Here is a 22,526-nt window from a genome sequence, read left to right on the forward strand (position 1 = left end):
GATAATGAATAAAAACAAAAACGTCCAAAACTAAACAGTCGCTCAGGAAGAATCCCGCTCAACGCCTGCCTTGCTAACAAGCTCAAGCTCAGCTTTAGACAACAGTGTGCTTTCATTGGGCGTAACACCAGAACATTCGTTTATTGAATCATGTGCTCGCCTATCTGTCTCTTTAGAAGGACCAAGTCTATTTGCGATGACATCATCGCCTATACCGAAGCGAAACATACAAGATTTGCAACGCGACACCGACAATGATGCTGACGTCGATGAGGAGAACTTCGGCGACGAAGATGCAGATGCCAACGACGACGGTGAAGTAGGAGACTTTGCCGCTGAACTCGAAATAAATAACGACGAAGATTTCGAAAACAATCCGAAAGCCAACTTTTCATCACGTGGCTTACATAGAGCAGTAGCTGCCAGAGGCAATAACCGCCATGCTATGCATAGCAACGCTGCCCTGAATACCACTTACACTGTCAGTATTGACAATGACGATGTTGTGGATTCTAATGATGATGATGGCGATGACGAGGTGACAGTTGTAAGACGTCGCTATCGTCAAAATAAAAAGAAAATACTAACTCAAACTAAAATGCAACATCAGCGACGTTTGCGAGCCGGCTCTAAAAGCCTTGATGGCGGCGATCGCTCCACACAAACGCCTCTGAATAATGAGACAAACGAAAATAGAAACAAAATGAAGAACAACAAAATACAGAGCACCAATACAACACAAATTAGCAGCGGAACTAGTGGTGGCATTAAAGTAACTACACGTACTTGCAGTCGTTGTAATCGCGGTATACGTCATTCGTCCTCTTGTTCCTCAGCTTCTGGAGGAGGTGCTGTCAGCGTAGGAAATGGCGGTGGTATGACTATGGAAGAATTACGCGCTGTCAATCGCTATGCCGAGAGTACAAAGAGTCTTTCTTATTTGCCACAGGTGAGGGATGAATTCTTGCTTGCTTCAAGGATTTCGGTATAAATAAATTCGAACGAATAAGTTAATTCATACTTGATTGGCTTACATTTTTATTATCATTTTCGGGTTCGATTTTTTTGTGTGTGTAAACTCACTTGCTTTGTATTATTAGAATACCAATTTACTTTTACAATATAATTTTTAACTCCAAAGCACTACTCAGCTTCACACGCACACAAGAATTCTATAAACTAAATAATATTTAGTAATCTATATATTATTTAATACATGTTAAGTACCTCGAATAGCCATTTTCGATTCACACTGATTCATAGTTTTTTAAAAAATAAATTATCCAATATGCAACATCGAAATTATTTAATTTTTAGCGCATTTAAAGTCTGAATGCTTACATCACTTCATACATGTTCCCTTTTAATTACGATGGAACGAGAAATACATGTCCATAACAAATAATTACAATACTTTAAATAATAGATTAGAATGTATAGTGAAGCATGCATTAAACGTCCATCTATCGCCAATGAGAACAAATTTGTTTAGATGAAACACTATTTACCCTACAATTTAATAAATACAAAAAAATCGCATAATTGCTACAATACTACATATTTTAAGTATCCCGAATTATTAAAGTATAAATAAACCCTTATATATCTGTTTTTCATAATATTATTAATGTCAATTATAACTTTCAATTTAGATTTTTAATTATAGTATTAGTATATAATTTCATTATTTAAAAGACATTTCATTAAACTTCTTAAAGGCATACGTCAATAAATTTTGTTTTTTGAAAATTGTGAATTTCAATACTTGAATTGTGCACATATAATTAATTAAAATTATGTATGATTGAAAACTATAATGTTTTTAGTTAATTTTTGCTTACTATTTCACTATAGCGCTTATTAGCAAAATTATAGAAACAAGCATGACCTTACAGCTTCTATATACGATATGCTATATTTATTTGCCATGAAATGTAAACAAAATATAGCCGAAGTATCAATGATGTGAAAGGAAAAAGTTAATGTACAACAAAAAAGTACAAATAATTATAACAAATAACAATAAATAAAATGATTTTCACATACAATTTTAATACATACGTAAAAGAATATATTGGAAATCGCTGCTGCAAAAAAAAAAAACAAAAAACTTTCTACATAAATAGATAGGTTTCATACCACAACATAGTTTTAAACGCTTGGTATTGCTAGTTATAAGTGCTCGTTTTGTCAAAAATATTTACATACATACATATATGTATAAATGTATATTTTAATTACTAAATTAATTTGTTTGTGTTTTACCTTTTTCATTTAGTTTTAATTTTGTACATATATTTTTATTTTTTAAATTATGAACTAAAAAAATACATATATTTTTTATTTGTTGGTAACATTGTAATTGGATTATTAAAGACCTCTTTGACATTTGTAAATTCCTTGTCAGAGTGTTTAGAAATATACATAAAAAATTTCGATTCAAAAATTAAATATTTTTTATTTTATTTTATGTTGATTTGTATTATATAATCAACGTGTATTTCTTTTTTTTTCAATGATTGTAACTTTATAATTCTTCTTTTAACTCTATTACTGTGAAAGTAGATCAACTAAGCTTTGTAAAACTTACCTCGATTTTATACTGGCCGTGCGAATTTGTGTTTTTTCCTTTTCTTGTACAGCATGTTTGTTGCAAAATAGTTTTTTTTTATTCTTTTTATTTTATTTATATTGGTATTGCGGGTGTAAAATTTCTAGTTCTAAGTGAAATTTGATGTGAATTTCTTTACTCGTACATATATATGTATGTACATAGGGACAACAAAACAAAAAATGCTTCAAATTTTAAAAGATATGATTTTGATATTTCAGAAAAATAGTGAAATTCACACAAATAAAATAGTATTTGATCTTTTTAGTAAAAATATTTATAACTGTGGGTCTTTGACAAGAAATTACAAAATCCCTTTTGCATTTTTCGTGTACGCAAACTTTTTGCAACACTATACTTCTTTAGCCTGCTTCAATGCACTATGTAAAATGTTGTAAACGTGTTATGAAATCAATTAATCTTATTGAACTTTTTATGGGTAATTATAATTATGTAGTTTTAATATTCATTAAGAGTTTTTCCATTATTAATTAAATCATGCAGGCTTACTCTCGCTCTTCCACACAGGAATTTTTTTATAAGGCCAATGCTTTAAGATTTTAAATGCATTTTTTTTATATTATTTTTTGCACTTTATTGTTTTGACAGCTCAAATCTTTTCCAGATACATGTTATAGTATATATATAATATAACACAAACATAGCACCATCTAACAATCATATATGCACATCATTTTGTTAATGTAAAGCATCGAAATTGTTACCAAAAAATGGAGTCAGGAAAAATTTCACAGCTTTTTTAAGTTCATATTTGTGTTACACCGCAACTCTTTGATTTTCCACATAATTTTAAATATATGCACATTTTACGCTGTTTATAAGCCTGCTTATTTCGTGAAAAGGTTCATTGCTGCAGCTGCATTTTTTGTTAAATAAAAAAAGATTTTTATTTTAAACATGAAATTAATATAAAAACAATAGTACAAAAACATTATACGACTACAAAACTAAGCTCGTAATTTTTTCTGCCAATTCCCCTTTTTTTCTCCCGACAAAAACCCTTTATATCCGTACTACAACAACAATAACTGGATCATAATGCAAATTGGATATATCACGACTTGGAAATGGAATACTTTGTTTCACATCGTTGACAACGTCTTGTGCCCCACTTTTATAAAAAAAAACAATATTGTTATTTGTATGTCGTGCTACACACGTTTACCGTTCACAAACCAACAATCTTTACGAACACCAACAAATTTGCAACTTTAAAACAATATATATTATATGTCTATTATATATTTAATATCACCAAAACAACTTATTTCTTCGATACATGTACATAAAATTATTTGAAAACAAAAAATCACAAATGAAGGTCCATGAGCGCCAAACAGCACGTATGCGCACTCGTTCAGAATGGTTTTTGGGTCCTAGAGATAGTGAATTGGCATTGAATTTGCCAACCACATGCAGCAATTGTTGTTTGGCTGCTGTTCAAAAGCAGCAGCTACAGTTACAGCAGCAGCACCCACACTTTCAAACACATGGCTATCTCGGAGGCGGTAGCACACGCGACATGCGTGCACATTGTAGCGGATTTGATAACGACGAGGATGACAATGTACACAATTTAATAGTTAGCAATAGTGATGGCCATAATGCCAATGCGCTCTATTTGTATTACAAGAAACGGCTGCAACAGCAACAAAAAATGAATGCCAATTCTCAACAGGTAATGCAAACTGAGCATATGGATACGGATGACAGCTGTAATGCTTATGACTATGGTCCACCAACATATCAATGTAAGCAGCATTTACAAGTTGATACGTCCAACGTACACTCACAATCATCTGAACTTCGCGTAATGGAGCCAACATCATCGGCGTATGCGGTTGCGTCTAATAGCTCCGGCCGTCGCATGTATTTGGATCCGAATACGACAACAACAAATATCGGTAGCTATGTTACCTCACATAAATCTTCTAACAATTATTGTTTATATGATTCGAATGATACCATTAAAGCATTTACTTTCACAACAAATTCTATTGCAACCACTTCTAATTCTACTTCTACAACAACAACTACTACTTTAAGTTTGCAAACAAATTCAATTTCTACTTATGCCAAATTTTCTATTGATATCAGTCACAACTACAACTACAATACTAACAAAAACAGTGAAACTATCTATATAGAGAATGCTAACTGTAACAACAATAATATAGATATTAATAATACTAACCAAACGTTGTTAGCAAGTAATCGCCAACATATCTACAAATTGTCTAATACTAAATATTCACATTCAGCTACAAAACCAGTGTCAACAAATTATGAACCACATCAACGCAATCATCAACACTTTAGCTCACAAATCAGAAACATTGATTCGCCTTCATACTTGCATACACATTCACAATCACCGAATCATCTACGCCAACATCAGGTATATAAACGTGGTTCAAAGCTGCCCAGTCACTACCATTCGACCGATTCCGTGCGATACTGCGATGTAGACTTAGATGTGGAAATAGTAACCGAACCGACTATGCACACATCTCGCCTATTTTATAGTCCGCGTAAGCAAGTATTCTCTGCCAGACGCTGTAATTCCACACACGATCTTTATAAAATTAATAGCGACGATGTTGAGGTCAACAGCGATCTCGATCATAATTATCTAACATACTCGCTACCGAGCGACCAAAATCGAGCAGATTTCGATACAGTCACAGAGTCATCTATACTCACGAATCGTGTCGAGTCTTGCGAGATATACTCTGATTCGTCGGAATTTTTCAATGCTAGTTTGCTGGATAACGCCCTAGCGCCTGTTTCAACAACAAGCGAGATTATTGGTACGAGCGGCTTGCCACTTGCCGCTGCTGAAGAAGTCGATTTTATACACACGTCTCGCTATAGACAGAGTACGCCACGCGTTCAACGCCGTCAGCAACAGCTAAGACGACGGCAACGTTTGGCTTCCACATCTACGCAATATCACTCGATGAACTCGACAAATGCTAGCAGTTTGTTGATGACGACGGCGGACGGCGGAAACGGCAGTGACAGTGGCAATGGCAGAAACACGCGCACTGACAGCGGCAACAATTTCGTTACAGTCATTTTTAATGTATTGGACTTTTTATTTTAATGCTAAATTAAGTGACCAAACTGCTCTACTCTTACCTTTTAGCGCTTGTTTTCCATATATAAGGCGATTTTATACATTTACTCAAGTGTAATACATTATATGTTGGTATTAACGAAATTTTCGGTTGTATTACTAAATTACAGTTTATATACATATTTAAATATGTATTTTGTAAACATCTGTGTTAATTTATGTTTGTGTGTAAAATATTTATGTCGTGTTTTTGTATTTGGTTATTATTGTCCTTAAACATTTTATATGATTTTCCGAAGTAAATATAATTTAAATGGTAAATAACTGCCCTTAAAAAAACACCCTTGTTGATAACATTATCGAAAAATAAGGGGCTAGTAGTATCGTTTCGTGAAATATTTGCATTTTTAGATTAAAAAAAAGAACAGAACTTACTATATTGCCTAAACAAGTCAAAATCAACATAAAATAAAATATGTTAGTAAAACCTTTCAGCAAAGAACAAATTTTTGAATCTAGATATTTTCTAAATAATCTTATTCAATGGAAGGAAATTGTGATTAGATTCGTTTACTCTTCCACATATTATTGATTTTGGGCAAAAGCATTTTCAACTTCACAATACTGCTTATATTAAACTTTCGATACCCTTAATCCATTTATTTAGACCTCATCTATTGTCGCGGTAAAACGAACGATTACTAACGATTTAATCCTTTTTTAAATAAAATCAAAGTAATAAGTTACGGATTATAGGTAGACGTGGAAATCCCCTTCAGAATTTTGACTTCATAAATAGAAGCCAAATTTGTTAATATTATTAGAAATAACTTTTTTAAGAAAAAAATTTGTACTAATTGGGAACCATATATTTGTAAGAATCTGCAAGTTAAATTTTCTTTGATCTCAATTTTGTGAAGGCATTGAAATTGGAAATAAAAAAAAATAAAAGTGTCGTTATATTAAATGATACAATTTCGAAATTCGAATATTCTGCAAGATATGTATACAACTACATTATTTTTATAAAAATATTTAACAAACATCCAATCAAATAAGCATTTTTAGATGTGATAAGCCTTGATATGCAGTGTGCGAATTTGTACTTGTATAGACTCAAGTAGACAATTTCGGCACAAAATGAATTGCCAAGTAGAGAATTTCAAAATCTTGCTATCTTTTGACTACAAAAAATTAAGCATAAGTATTTAGAACATAAAATGTTTTTCTATTTGGCGGTATAGGAGAAAATGCTCTCTGAAAATTTGGATTCCTATAACAAATAACTGAAAGAGCGAATATATTACTTAACAAACTCCTGACACCTTTAAGAGTACAAAATTGTATCCATTTATTTGAATTATGTCTTAATTTTTTTATAATAATAATCCCTTTCATTGCAAATCCCATGTCTTTTTTGTTTTATTAAAAATAACCTATTTGTTTGTAATAAATATAGCCATGTAAATAATATATCTCAAATAAATAACATTAAAATATAGTTCCATTAAGTAGGTTTTAATTTAAATTTAATAAATACTAAAAATAGTGTATATTTTTTATATGTGTATTATCATAATTTGTTTGTGTGCTGTTTCAAAATAAAAATTATAACTTTAACCTGATTTGGTTTTGTGTTTTTATTATTCTTTATTGGTTATGTAATTAATGAATCGGATAGGCTGTTAAGCCTGCGAAAAAGCTTAAAATTTGTTATATGCCGTCTTGACTATGCTTTGTTTTGTTCCACTTCTGTTTAATTTTCTCATGATGTGCATTTATTAACTTGTTTTTGTGCTTCAAAAGTTTTAACCTCACACTTTCTTAAGTCAAAAACTAATACATTGACCAAAAATTTACTTCTACCCTATTTTATTTTTTTTGTACTCATATACAACTCATACATTGGCTAATCCACAATTGCATAGAAAAAAATTAAATAAATGGAGAACAAAATCAAACATGCATAATTGTTTTAAGAAATGTAATCATGCTTTTTTAAATTAAATCCTAATACCTTCTATCTTACCATTTTTATCTATTTTGCAAATATCCCGTGCAATGACCGTTCCAACAAATAATCAAAAAAAAAAAAAAACAAAAAATGCCCAACTGTTGTGTATAATCCACCGACCTTTCAAACGCTAACCAATTGACTATTAATACAAAACGGGACGACTCTCATTTGTACCGCTTACAACGGACACACATAGTTGGCAACATCCGTTTGAGTAACAGCGCAGAGTCAATTCAATATCCCGCCACAACTGCACGACGTCCATCCACCCGACGATTAATCGGGGTAAACGTGCCACGGCAATATCCAATGCGTTCTTCATTGCGTCGCAACAGAGAGAAGCAGGTCGGCAGTGGTAGCACAATCAACGGCAGTGGCAATAGCGTTTCCGATAGCAATGGCCTACTCACATCAAATGTCGGCACAGTCGGTGCTACTGGCGGTATGTTGCCGGTTGGTACAGCACCACCATCAGTGCGCAATTCAATTGCAGAGTGTTGCAGCAATATCGGCACCGCGCATGATAGTCAACATATTCTTGTACCAGCATTTCCATTTAATCGGCTAGAAGACTGTACAAGTTCGCTGGAACGCAAGCGAACGCAGTTGCGCTTGAGCATGGATGGTGGTAGTGAACGAACTGCTCCAGAAAGTGTGTGCGACAGCAAAAGTGGTGATATCAGTGACCTTAACTCTATGCTAATGGACACCACTGATACTATGAAAGACTGCGATAATGCGGAACCAACATACGTTGATGTAAGCGGCAACAACAATTTAGTGTATGCGACAACAAGTCTCATTAATAATATGCCAACGCTAATCACAACGCGAAACTTGGAAAACGTCGTAGGTATATCAACGGCGGGCCAACAAGAAAGATTATCCACACAAAATCCAAGCAGTGATTGTGTTCAAACGGAAGAGGCCGTTTCGACAATTACCTTCAAAGCGCCGCGTGTATGAAAATAGTAAATAGCATGGATCCCCAACTATATAAGGAGTAAGGAATAATCAGCATATCGCAAAATGCTGGTATAGTTAATAAGACGAAAATCAGATATCTTTCGATATTTTGGTAGCAGTCTTTATGTACATATTTTACTGTATTTATAAATCTCAAAATGTGCAAAACATTTATGTCGAAAAATAGCAATGTGAACTTTATAGATATGGGTTCGGCTCTTCGAGGCAACATAAAAACGTATGTCAGCAATTTGAAAATTTTAGACGGCTTTTGAAATGAACTGACGTATGAAGAATACAGAAAAGCTTAACTTGCATGTTATACGTGCACTAGAATAGGTTCAATATTTCAAAAAACGTTAGTGATATCAATATTTATTAGCATAAACTCGTTGGAGAATTAAAAAAATATATATTAGCATAACATTGTGTCAAACAAGAATTCGTTTACATGTACATATAAATAAACATATTAGTACATAATACATAGTTTTTGTTGATTAGAAAATCGTTAGGAATAAATTCGCTAGATAAAATAAAATATCAATACTTTATATGATTGTATACGTTGGTTCACATAATAATACATATTAGACTTGATGTGCACAAAAGTGTGCATCTATGTATATGTGTAAAAGTATTAATTCGAATTTGTGTTTGGTGTCTTCTACTATTCACTTTATACATAGTATGTACTTGCATATTGATACACAGACATTTGTTAACTTACATTATTATATTTACATATATAATATATGTATATTATAACGGGTTTATAATTCGTTGGTTTAATTCAGTATTAATCGAATATATTAGTTTAAAATCCTAAGCCACTTACTGCCGAACTATATTAAAGGTCATACCAGTTTATTGTTATATACTGAAACTGTAAAAAATATAAATTTATTTATGCCTGGAATTTGATGAAATATATAATATAATTAATTTTTGAAAATAAATAAATAACAAAATGTGCATAATGAATTAGTTTCCAACACATTTCTTTTATAACAAAGTGGCCAATATTGTATGTACCTCCAACTCGAACATTTCAAAGAAAAATCAAATATTTTTCGAACCTACTATCAATTTGTGTGTACCTTATATTAAATAGTGTTGGTTGAGCTTGAACCTCCAAACAATACAGCAGAGAAGCATAAAATGTCCATGTCCAATCCCATAATCCGATCCAGGTTCCCTTATTTAATATTCAAAGCATTATCGTAATTGTCCATGTTCTCACATACAAACAAATTAGGTTACGATTTAGTTTAACATAAAACTCTGCATTAAGGAAAAGAAAGAGCTTTTGAGATATTAAAGACTTTAAGCCAATATCATACTTCACGATTTATTAATTATCTATTCCCTGCAATAAGTTTTAAAAATTCACCAAACCACACAATTGTCAAAAGATGTTAGTTCAATTCAAAATATTAAATTTGTATAAAAATTTACTTAGCTATGGAAATGCATATTTATGCAAATAAATATTTATGGTTAAAAATTGCCAAACATTCAGAAAAAAAAAGAAATAAGAGCATATTATACAAAACTATTGCAGAGGTAATACGTTGCAGTTAACTAAGTTAAAAATTGTGGCAGCTAAAAGAGTGAAGTGTTTATAGGTAAAATAAATAAGTAATATAATAACAAAATGATAGATATAAATTAATGTTACTTATTTTCAAATAAAATAATTCATGTATTTGAAAATGTTAATATTATGACTAAGATTTAGTATGAAATGTTTGTAAATATATATAATTACATATGTGCATATGTACAATCCCAATGACCTTGCATTAATAATTTATTGAATTTGCTTTTTATGTATTTAAGCATCAACAATTGCTGTTTACCTTTTATTAGATTCAAAATGTGTATTTGGACGTCGTTTTATACTCGCTTTTATATAGTATACTTACGTATTTGGTATATCGGAGGACTTCGTTACCTATTGTAATTTCCAGTTTATCTAAAATTCCGAATGAAAGCATTTATGTACTAGCATGTCGGTTGTATATCAAAAAATATATATGCTTTTAAAGATATAAAGCCTAACAGTAAAAACTGAATTTCTGTGGGTATAAATCAATCACATAAGTTAATGTATGTTATATAATAATAAATGCTGAAAACAGATAATATATATGTTTAATAATATCTCATTTATAAAACAAAAACAACTTCGGTTTACTTTTAATCTCCTAATTTTTTTTTGTTTTTAATAATAATAAAAAATGCCTACAGTGTGGCGTGAATCTTAAGTACCAAATTGTGTGGGGTGAGCTTTTACAAGTAAGTATTTATGTACATATGCAGCACTTGCATCCCATATTTACCTAGAGATCGGTGCTTACAGTTTTGGAATGCTAATTAAAGAATTCTCTAATCTTTTTTAAATTCTTCAATCTACGTGAAATAATATGCGATTCCTTATTCCCTAATTCACATAAAACTTGTTTTCTGTATAAAAATATGTTCTTGTATGTATTTTAAAACTTCGAGAGCTGGCGGAGGCTTTGGAGGACCATCTTCTTTCGCTTTCTCCTCAACATCAGCCCTAACCAAAGTCTTCAATTAAGTGGGAAAATTTACACGTATTTTGTATGCATTATATTTTTGACCGATCAGGTGTTTCAAATAAGCGGGAAAATTAATTAATCGGATCCGTAGTACTTATTCTACAACAACAAAACCGAGTAAATATCCAACAATTTACAATAAAGTAATTGATTGCTTTATTTTTTATGCGCACATTTACAATGATTATCAGTATCTTTTACATAAATTCTCATTACAAATACTTAAAGTAGAATACTTAAATACACTTAAGTACCTAATTCGAGCAAATAATCGTACGCTCGCTTAGTGGTCGTTAATGCGCAAACACTGAAGTATCCCTAAACTAATGATGTGTATTTCAAACTTTATTACTCCTGTTTTTAAGTTTTTAGTACAAATTTGAAAGGAACACATTGTAGGCTTAATTTATTTTAATTTAGATCTAGACCACAAAAAAATGTATTAAATAGTAAAAAAAGTATTATACTTGCGAAGCCAAAATTTATATTGATTTCAATCTTCTCTTATTATATAGACTCTAATTAGTTAATGTTTTTAATTATACAATGCCTTGTCAACAACTATTCCATTTTCTATTAGAAAGCTTTCCACGTCGGATGGAAAGAAATCATCTGATAAGTCATCTGTAACGCGTACAAAATTACCAATTAATGCTTGAGCCTTATACACAAGAAGAGCGGGTAAACCCTTTGCACGAAAATCTCTACTCATGCCAGCAACAGAACTACATATTTTTCCAAATTTTATGGACGGATATTCTGTTGCTAGTGTCTCAAGGCAATTATTCAAAGTCGAGCAAGCGCTTATGCTTTTATCGTAAATATGGATTATAACGGTAGTATGTTTATTTTCTTTCTCCACAAAGTCTAAAAATTCATCGTGAGTAGTTAAATTTATAACTTTTCCAAATTGTTTTAGTTGACCGCACTGTCTTAGCATTTCGGCCATACGTTGCTTTTGATATTGTTGCAAGAAATCTTCACTTATGAGTTCATCCAATTCAGCATCAATCTCTTCTTGACGCTTACGCTCCTCCTCTTCCTTGGCAGTGGCCGTTGTCATGGATAATTTTTTAGCCAATTCTATGCGTTGACGTTCCGATTCTTCTCTTTTCTCCGCTTGTAGTTGTTTAAAGCGTTGCCAATCTTGTACTACACCTTTAGGTCCAGTGTTAGTGGAAACTTGCGAACGATAACCTTCTCCTGGTGGAGGCGGACAGACATCAGGATCGATATAAGCTGCGGCCCCTTGTTTACTTCCACTAGAAGGCGTTTCTTTACTTTCACCATCATCGCCATTGTCTTCACCTTCACTACTGCTGCAATAGTACTCTAGCTTTTCTCCCATTAATTTATCTTCTAAAGTTGCCATTTTTATTTTATTATTTTTATTTATAACAAAAATTTGATATCTCTAAACTTAATTACTGAATTTTTGGTATATATCTTTTTCTCTAATTCAATTCTAGTAAAGTAAATCAGCTGTGACTAAAGCCTGAACCACAAAATAGTTCTGCACAGGGTGTTTCTTAGTTTTCGTTTGCCATACAAAATGTCAAAAAGATTCAAGTATTGCTCTAATTTCGTTTCAATAATTTGCTATGTTATGTCTAACCGTAATTTATGAACCACTTCTATTATGACTAATGTAATGATTTTTAAATGTGATACTCAATGTAAATTTTAGAAAAAAACGCAAAACAAAGCGCAATCAATGGCTAATAGTCTTAAAAGACGACTGCGTTAATCCCAATTAACTGCACTTAATCCGGATTAACGATGCCGTGTGTTAATGCTATAAATCAGCATTAAGACCCAATCACGATAGTCAATGGTTTAAAGTGGTGAATTGTAAAAAACTCTGAGGTAGAAAGAATTTATTCATTTGCGACATGTTCCGTATTTATATTTATATAATACGAGAAACATACATATTGCAATTTTGAAATATATGTTTTGTGTTTCAATTATGCTATTGTAAGAATGTTGAGTTTATAAAAATATTTACACTATGGAGTTAATTCACTTTTAATTAAAATCCATGAGAAATGATTCCATATTGTTTTCACGTGTACGTTATACATTATGTGTTGATCGAATTATTTTGAAGATTTCCAATAGCTTTTCTGGAATAGAAAAATGTGGTAACCTTTCTTCTAAGCTTCCGAAGTCCGCCTTTTCCAACTGTAAAAGATATACGCATCAATATAACAAAATAGTTCAAATATTACATTTCCATAATTTAGACAAATTGTAAACTTTTTAATGACATTGCTCGGCACGTTCCCTAAATTTAGTTAAGTCAAAATAAATATAATACCTATCAAAAATAACTACACACTACTGAGAAGTAGTCATCCTTCAAGATGCTATCGCTTGACGTGAATTTCAATAAGGTCTGCGGTTTCACTATCGATACATCGTCAAATGTCTCACGGGGCCCCCAAAATGTTTTAAGAATTGCATTACGAAGGCAGAACAAGGGCACAAGAGATGCACCATTGTTTCCCTGGTGCGATGCTTTTGATATTTTCTGCAGTTGTTACCCCGTCAACTACGAAGTGTGTTCAAAAAGTATCGCGAATCGTAATTGACAGTTTTCTTCGATTGCAGGGGCGAGGTGCATCATGAGTTCTTGCCACAGGGAAGAACGGTCAATAAGGAATATTACCTGCAAGTTATGCGCAATTTGCGCGAAGCAATCCGCCAGAAACGCCCGGATTTGTGGAAGAACAAAAATTGGCTTTTGCACCACGATAACGCCCCTGCTCACACACATCGTTGCTTGTGCGCGACTTTTTAGCCAAAAACAACACACTAATGATGCCGCAGCCACTGTATTCCCCAGATCTGGCCCCCTGTGACTTTTTCTTGTTCCCTAAACTGAAGAAGCCCATGAAAGGACGACGTTACGCTTCTCTTGACGAGATAAAGACGGCATCGAAGGAGGAGCTGAAGAAGATAAAAAAAAAACAAGAAAAAACGTTAACTTCGGTTGCACCGAAGCTAAATACCCTTCACAGGTGCATTTCTGTTAGTAACTATCTGTTCAGTTTATTATGACAGCTACATGCTATAGTAATCCGATCTGAACAATTTCTTCGGATTACATAGTTGTCTTAGAAAATAATCTGTACCAAATTTCGTGTATATATCTTGTTAAATGGAAAAGTTTTTCATACAAGGACTTGATTCCGATCGTTCAGTTTGTATGGCAGCTATATGTTATAGTTAACCGAACTGAACAATTTCTTCGGAGATTATATTGTTACCTTAAGCAGTAATCCATGCCAAATTTCGTGAAGATAGCACGTCAAATGTGAAAGTTTTCCATACAAGAACTTGATTCCGATCGTTCAGTTTGTATGGCAGCTATATGTTATAGTTAACCGAACTGAACAATTTCTTCGGAGATTATATTGTTACCTTAAGCAGTAATCCATGCCAAATTTCGTGAATATATCTTGTCAAATGTGAAAGTTTTCCATACAAGAACTTGATTCCGATCGTTCAGTTTGTATGGCAGCTATATGTTATAGTGGTCCGATATCGGCCGTTCCGACAAATGAGCAGCTTCTTGAAAAGAAAATGACGTTTGCAAAATTTCAAAAGGATATCTTAAAAACTGAGGGACTAGTTCGTATATATACAGACAGACAGACGGACGGACGGACGGACATGGCTAAATCGACTCAGCTCAACATACTGATCATTTATATATATACTTTATAAGCTCTCCGACGCTTCCTTCTGGGTGTTACAAACATCGTGACAAACTTAATATACCCTGTTCACTGAACAGTGTTCAGGATATAAAAAATGATTTTTTGAAGTGCTTCGAAGATTGGAAAAACCGTTGACACAAGTGTATAATATCTCATGGGGATTACTTTGAAGGGGACAAAATAGATATTCCTGAATAAATAAATAATTTTTTTGAAAAAACACAAAATTCGCGATACTTTTTGAACACACCTCGTATTTCATTGCTACCGCTGGTCCAACAGGTTAAAAGGCTGCCTTATGTCTAACTGTGTTCAGAATTTCCGATACCAACTCCGTCCTCCATTTTAAAGCCAATTGGAAATGGGAGCATTTCCCACCGAACTTAAAGGTTCTATATGTAAATTCTCATGCAGCCAGTTGTCGCGCAGCATTAGCATTAGTTCAAGAACCGCCATTGGACTGGTTCGTAGAGCTTTCATTATGCAGAGTGCAGCGAGCACCTGAACTCGTTCCATTGGCTTTCGGTAGATAGATTTTTGTACGCCTATAATACTGCACCTTAGAACAGAATTTATGTTACAATAGGTGTGTAGTACGAGGGTAATGTATAGGGAGAAATTCTCCAGGTTATGCCGACCATCTGTCTGTATGCATATGCCTGTATGCATTGCTGGCCTCTCTCACTCTTTATTTCACGTTGGGCCCAGAGACTTGATGCGGTTGTTGAGGGAGAGCTGGGTACCACTTATCGATTGGAACATCAATTAAGGGATTTCGTATTTTCTTGTGACCACAAGAAGATCTATTTTCTCCGGATTCAATCCCAACCCGCTTTCGATGCCCAATTCTGAACTGTGTCGAGAGTGGAGCTCATAATCCTGCACGAGGTAGATAGACACTTTCCCGTTATAAAAATGTCACCATATGCCAGTATCTTTGGGGTTTTGCTGGGAAATTTTCTTAACAGTTTATTCACCACTAATGTCTATAGGGGCGGATATAGCACTCAAACCTACGGAGTGCCTCGATAGACTTCCTTCGTCATTCTAGCGTTGTTCATTCTATGGGAGGATCAACAACTATAGTCTCGAATGGATTCCGAAAAAATTTCTTTAATGCTCCAGAAATGTCCAGAAGCACTCCAAGAACGTATTCTTTATATTCTACGGCTCTTTTAATATTAAATTTGTGTTTTGCCCATTGGACAAGCTTTCAGAAGGCCAAGCCCAAGATTTTCTCTAACTTTTTCAGCAGGAAGGAAGTTAAGCTTATTGGTTTGCTTCTAGCTGCCTTCGATATGAAAATTATCCTAGCTCTCTCCATGAGTGTGGCACACAGTTGAATGAATGATTGTTCATACCGGGCGATTTGTATGGGTAGAATGAGCGGACTGCCCATTATATTTTATTCTCCGTAAAGATGTATTCGGAAAGTTTACCGCGCTATTCTCGTCATAGTTAATACTTTCTGCATCCTTACAGTCAGGAAAGTGGACACTGGCTAGAACTTCCAATGAATCGTCACAATTATCCATCCGCTACTTTTGCGTTTCGTGAATGCAGTCCCGCCCTTTTTACGCCCTTCATGTGAGTTATACACTCAAGATCTAGGTCTCTTGCCTAATAGTATCTGCCTGTAGAGATTCCAGTTTGTGTTTCTGGTATTTCTCGGAATTTCGTGTCTGATCTTTGCTTCCGATGTTATGAAGAAGAAGATGGTCAGAGAATGGCGGAGTGGTTAGTGCCACTATTGCATTTTTACTGGTATATAGCGTTATGTCTAGGACGTTTCTGAAGGTGGGTTCTATATAGGTAAGTTCCTCACCTTAATAAGCTGGCACTAAAATAAAATTGAGTAGGAACTCATCTCTAAGATTAAAAAATATGAAAAAAATATGCGCTCACTTCTTTCTACTGGATGTAACCGCCAGCCGTTTAAGCTCCGCCGTTGGTGCATCACAATCGTGGTATACAGCAAGATGCAAGGAGTAAGGACGATAGAATATTGCTGTGGTCCACCACATCCAATTTTGCATCTTACTATAGGTTTGGAAGTGTTCTGACCGCTTCTCTTACCGTTAAACCATTATGCTCCATCAAATGGCGGCATGGGTGAGCTTGGTTCGGCGTCCATCCTCGAGAAGAGAGCATCCAAGAGCTTAATCTCACTTTTTTCCACCGTTCCTGTGACATCTGGGCCAGCGGGTTACTGTGGTCTATGGACGTCAAATGTCAAACTCTGCCTCTTTCTTGTGAAAATGATGAGTCAGTTGCATGGCACCACAAGTAGCGAAGTGTGCTCGGACGTATTTCATTCCCACTCTGTCCAAAACCAACCGTTTCACCTCTTCTTCCTTCAGATTGGACTTGCCCTCGAGTTGGTTGCATATTCTTGCTTGCCCTCTACCAGGGCCTTTCTTGTTATCAGAGTTGGAATCTTCGGTCACCTACTCATGAAAGTGAAGAAGTTCTTTTTCCTCTTCCGGGTTTATACTAGCAGCATTTTCTTGGTTCGAGTCTTAATAGACTGTGGCAGCTTCAAGAATCGTTGTGCCCGCTAGTGGTAGCAGGGTTGTCTTCCAGCGACGTTTGGTCCGCTTCTTTACGTTGAGGATATCAATGTTGAGTTTTTTAATTCGGTGATCTCTACCCCTAGCGTTTTATACCTACCGCCAGATACCTCATTAGTAAAAGCGAATTTGGGTACTTAAAAACGAGTCGATTTTTATACTCTCGCAACAAAGTTGCTAAAGAGAGTATTATAGTTTTGTTCACATAACGGTTGTTTGTAAGTCCTAAAACCAAAAGAGTCAGATATAGGGTTATATATACCAAAGTGATCAGGGTGACGAGTAGAGTTGAAATCCGGATGTCTGTCTGTCCGTCCGTCCGTCCGTGCAAGCTGTAACTTGAGTAAAAATTGAGATATCATGATGAAACTTGGTACACGTATTTCTTGGCTTTATAAGAAGGTTAAGTTCGAAGATGGGCAAAATCGGCCCACTGCCACGCCCAAAAAATGGCGGAAACCGAAATCCTATAAAGTGTCATAACTAAGCCATAAATAAAGATATTAAAGTGAAATTTGGCACAAAGGATCGCATTAGGGAGGGGCATATTCGGACGTAATTTTTTTGGAAAAGTGGGCGTGGCCCCGCCCCCTACTAAGTTTTTTGTACATATCTCGGAAACTACTATAGCTATGTCAACCAAACTCTATAGAGTCGTTTCCTTCAGGCATTTCCATATACAGTTCAAAAATGGAAGAAATCGGATAATAACCACGCCCACCTCCCATACAAAGGTTATGTTGAAAATCACTAAAAGTGCGTTAACCGACTAACAAAAAACGTCAGAAACACTAAATTTTACGGAAGAAAGGGCAGAAGGAAGCACCCAGACTTTTTTTAAAAATTGAAAATGGGCGTGGCGTCGCCCACTTATGGACCAAAAATCATATCTCAGGAACTACTCGACCGATTTCAATAAAATTCGGCATGTAATATTTTCTTAACACCCTGATGCCATGTACGAAATATGGGTGAAATCGGTTCACAACGACGCCTTTTTCAAATATAACGCTATTTTGAATTCCATATGATGCCTTCTCTGTATGATATATACATTAGGAACCAATGATGATAGCGGAATGAAACTTTATATAAATACTGCATTTGAGCAGAGGTATCCCTTGTGGAAAAATTGTCGTGATCGGACTATAACTTTTCAAGGTCCCTGATATCGAACTCGAAGAACTCAGTGCCTAACCTAACCTAACCTAATTTTTGACCGAAAATATCGGTAAATCTCCCGGATAATGAAATCTCGATTATCACTTTATCATGCGAGAGTATAAAATGTTCGGTGACACCCGAACTTAGCCCTTCCTTACTTGTTTTCTATAAAATCGCGTATGCGGGGAATATTCCTCGGTACGTTCGGACCAACTTTGTCTAAGAGATCTTCGGGGCTAAAACCGGTATGAACACAGCGATTTTTAATGCGCTATTTTGCTGTTTTTTTTATGCCCTGTAAATCGATCCAATCTAGTCTATGTATATGCTATTTCACGTATATCTCAGTCCACTATATCTCCAAACAACAACTAAATAGATGTTCCTCCCAGGTTCATTCTCAATAACAGAGCTCATCATCACTGCAACAAAATAATTTTTGAGAAATTTAAATCCATTAGCTCGAATTGCTATTAGCGAATTTATTGCTCTAAGCTGCTGATTGAGAATAAACCCATTTTAAAACATCCAGAGTCTTCTGTTAATTTCACAAGTTTTTTTTTTGCAATTATAGTAAGAAATAAATAATTAAATACCTCATCACATGAGTCCGACGCATTGGAATTTTCCAGCGCCAACCGTTCAGCAAACGACACAACGCCACACCAAGTACGAAAATCAATTTCCTTAGAAGATTCTTCATTTTCATATTCTATTAAATGTAATATTTTCGATATTTTTTGCTCGGTGCCATAAAATTCTAGAACATCTTCTAATGCTTTCGGAAAGCAACTGACTGGTATTTTACGTTCTACGTACTCGTTTAACACCCGATAAGAGTCGTCTTCGGCATTGCCATCATTCTTTACCATATTGTCTGTTGTTTCATCATGTTCTATTACTTCTGTCGGCAAATATTGAAGGAAAACTCTTTTGAAGAGCTGCTTTCGTTGATCAGAGACCCACACATATTTGCCTAGATAGCCTAAAACGGTCATTTCTGAAAATGAGTGCATAGTTAACCATATGTTTTGTTGACATGTAATGTATAGATGCGAACCTTCTAGTAATTTCGGGTCTAACGGTACATCAAATCTTGTTGCTGACTTTGAAAGCTTACGTGGCAATTTGGCTTTGAAAGTGAACGCAGGATTTTCATATTTTTCAACAGCTTTCTTGATTGGTTTTGGTTTCTTCTCCGGTAAATATTTAAAAGCCTCACGTAAAGCGTGATTCAACTGAGTTTAGGGTAGAAATTATAAAAATCTTCAATAATTAAATCTCTACTTCCCTGAGACTTACATATTTATCAAAAGTGTTTTCGATAACATCGATATCCAGTTCCGTTTTTAATGCTTGAAAAGCTTCGTCCGTTAGAAAACTGCCTTTCAAAAGTATTGGTTCACTCTCGCGTTTTTCTTTGCTTGGCAGCAAACTCGCCACATTGGGTATAAGACTTGGACGTGTGCTCGGGTTCAGTGAGTCCGGACCGAGCGCAGCAACTTGTGTTTCAGGATCTTCGCTAAGGTGAAATGTAGCTGTCGTAGCTAAAAATAAGTACTTAATTAAGCGTTTTCCTTACAAAATCCTAAATATAACAAACTTGTAGTGGGTTTCAACTTTTTTCTCTTCTTGCCACGCCGTATGTCTTCGTCATCTATATGTTGCTCATTAATGCAAGTTTTTACTTTCTTTATGTCCACGCTTTCCATATCTTTCACCCCATCACCAACTTGCACATTACCCAAAGAGGTATTAGGCCGCAGTTCTTCGCCACGTAAGTGCTTGCTTTTGCGCTCCTCATTTGCACCGGCACTTTTCGGCTTAAGCCCACCAGTGTCGGTGTTGCTTTGTGACATATCTGATGAGGGTTTCCAATAAAGTGTTTCTTGAGAGTGTGTTCTTCGCAAATCCAATATAATCTTTTTCCTCTTGATTATCTCATTTTTACCCAATTCAGGTGTTATACAGCGTCTATTGTTCAAGAATGAACTTGTGCTGTTTCTAGTATGCACACTGGTAACTGTCGGAGTTGGTGTCAACGGGCGTGAGTCTGTGTCCGTGTAACGTCGAAAAAGGTCTTCCGGTATGTTGTCGGTATCATGAAGTGATGTCGCAACGTTTTTATCTTTCTGCAGCTGCACACTTTTGCCATCCACTGTCTGAAATATAAATAACAGTTATCCGACTTGAGATACATAAAAGCAAGACACAGCTTACCAGCGACGTTTTCATTTGGCTAATTATATTTTTTAAGTCTGGTGGCGCTGGATGGTTACATAGTACCGAACAGCCCTTGGCAAAAGGATTATACAGTCCACCCAGGGGTCGTAGTGATAGAACTACTGGGGAAGCTTCAAATTTGAGTAGTAAAGTTTCTGTAGATTTCTTCCGCTTTTTGATTAAACGATAAATTTTATATGAGTACAATTTGATGAGCAATTCAGCGGTTGAATAGAAATACCTACATATTACCGTAATTTTTCTCAATTACCTTTTCTTTTATTACGAAGTTTCTCTTCTTAGCTGGTACCAAGCCAGTCCTGCTTGTTGTATTCATTGCTGATTCAAATGACTAACTGTTTCCCTCAATTTCAAAACTAATTTTGTTTGTTTTATAAACTTTGTTCGTTGCCAAGCGAATACGCTGATAACAATTTATTAAGTATTTAGGCATAATACTAGATACACATAGGCTGAAAAGTCTTTGGCTCATAAATAAAATAAAGTTTTGTTGAATGAAAATAAGGTTATATTCCTACAACCCTGGTCCTACAGTAACAGTTCGACAGTACATATGAAGCTTCGAGCCCTTCTAAAAAGACGTTTGTTTCCCTTGATCACTTCATTTTAGTAAAAACTTTTTTCAGCGCGATATTTTTTAAGCCTGGGAGAGAGGCAAAAGTCGCTTGGGTCAAAACTTGGTTAAGGAACTAGTTCATAGCGTAATCCTTTCAATTTATCAAAATTTACAAGCTGACTCAGGCGAAGCGCTGTCTTTTTGAGGGAGCAACGATGCATCCATCACGCTCAAAGCCTTTTCAGATGTTAAAATCCATTCAATTGAAGGTAGAGTAACTTAGACACCAATAATTTGAAAAACGTTAGAAAAAATGTACTGAAAAAATAATAGTGCTAGCTAAGTTTACGACATGAACCGATTTCTTCAATGTTTGGTAGGTAGGTAAGTAGAGTGAACGCCGCCAGACAGTACAAAGAGTACAACCAACTACAAAAAATAAGAATAATAGTAAAATATTGAATTCATCTAACAGTGACCTAAAACTAATCGAGATAAATATGGAGTTGTATATATATACATATATAAACAATCAGGATGATGAAACGAGATGAATTGATATAAAACTCTAATTTGGCACAGAGGATCGCAATAGCAAGAAACACAAAATTAAACAAGTAAGGAAGGGCTAAGTTCGGGTGTCACCGAACATTTTAAACTCTCGCACGATAAAGTGATAATCGAGATTTCATTATCCGTCATTTACATATTTTTTTTATTTTGCTGTAGAATTAATTAGAATTAAATTCTGAGAGATTTACCGCTATTTTCGGTGAAAAATTAGGTTAGGTTAGGTTGGGCACTGAGTTCTTCGTGTTCGATATCAGGGACCTTGAAAAGTTATAGTCCGATCACAACAATTTTTCCACAAGGGATACCTCAGCTCACATACCATATTTGAGTAAAGTTTTATTCCGCTATGATCATTGGTTTCTAATGTATATATTATACAGAGAAGGCATCAGATGGAATTCAAAATAGCGTT

General features: G+C 34.6%; 4 protein-coding genes across 13 annotated transcripts in view; 1 reads left to right on the forward strand and 3 right to left on the reverse strand.

Moving 5' to 3' along the window:
- LOC105225243 (rho GTPase-activating protein 20) overlaps positions 1 to 10,842 on the forward strand; it is a 41,179-nt gene extending 30,337 nt beyond the window's left edge. For 2 of the 9 annotated variants that reach the window (XM_011203619.4, XM_049457893.1), the window contains exons 5-6: positions 39 to 949; positions 3,954 to 6,512. In XM_011203619.4, coding sequence (XP_011201921.2) covers positions 39 to 949; positions 3,954 to 5,738 — 2,696 coding nt within the window. In that variant the 3' untranslated portion in view covers positions 5,739 to 6,512. Of the gene's footprint in view, positions 1 to 38; positions 950 to 1,854; positions 2,071 to 3,953; positions 6,513 to 7,924 lie in introns of those variants that run through there. The other 7 variants (XM_049457892.1, XM_011203621.4, XM_011203625.4 and 4 more) reach the window with 7 other exon arrangements.
- Positions 1 to 22,526, reverse strand: part of LOC105225246 (tRNA (cytosine(72)-C(5))-methyltransferase NSUN6) — an 83,989-nt gene that overhangs the window by 60,618 nt on the left and 845 nt on the right. The window lies entirely within an intron of this gene.
- Positions 11,407 to 12,775, reverse strand: LOC105225242 (phosducin-like protein). The gene has a single exon (XM_011203618.4). The coding sequence runs from the start codon at positions 12,652 to 12,654 to the stop codon at positions 11,818 to 11,820; it is 837 nt and encodes a 278-aa protein (XP_011201920.2). The 5' UTR covers positions 12,655 to 12,775; the 3' UTR covers positions 11,407 to 11,817.
- LOC105225258 (uncharacterized) lies at positions 12,927 to 21,918 on the reverse strand. Of its 2 annotated transcripts, none has more exons than XM_011203649.4 (7): positions 21,236 to 21,918; positions 20,962 to 21,135; positions 20,345 to 20,903; positions 20,044 to 20,288; positions 19,802 to 19,979; positions 19,338 to 19,741; positions 12,927 to 13,466 (listed from the first exon to the last, which is right to left on the reverse strand). In XM_011203649.4, exons 1-7 carry the CDS (start codon positions 21,299 to 21,301, stop codon positions 13,359 to 13,361), a joined length of 1,734 nt encoding a protein of 577 aa, XP_011201951.3. In that variant the 5' UTR covers positions 21,302 to 21,918; the 3' UTR covers positions 12,927 to 13,358. The 2 variants fall into 2 exon arrangements, with proteins under 2 accessions (XP_011201951.3, XP_049313857.1); XM_049457900.1 differs by lacking the exon at positions 12,927 to 13,466 and adding an exon at positions 13,475 to 17,802.

The sequence above is a fragment of the Bactrocera dorsalis genome, chromosome 5 (genome assembly GCF_023373825.1).
Source record: "Bactrocera dorsalis isolate Fly_Bdor chromosome 5, ASM2337382v1, whole genome shotgun sequence".
In the NCBI taxonomy this organism is placed as follows: domain Eukaryota; kingdom Metazoa; phylum Arthropoda; class Insecta; order Diptera; family Tephritidae; genus Bactrocera; species Bactrocera dorsalis.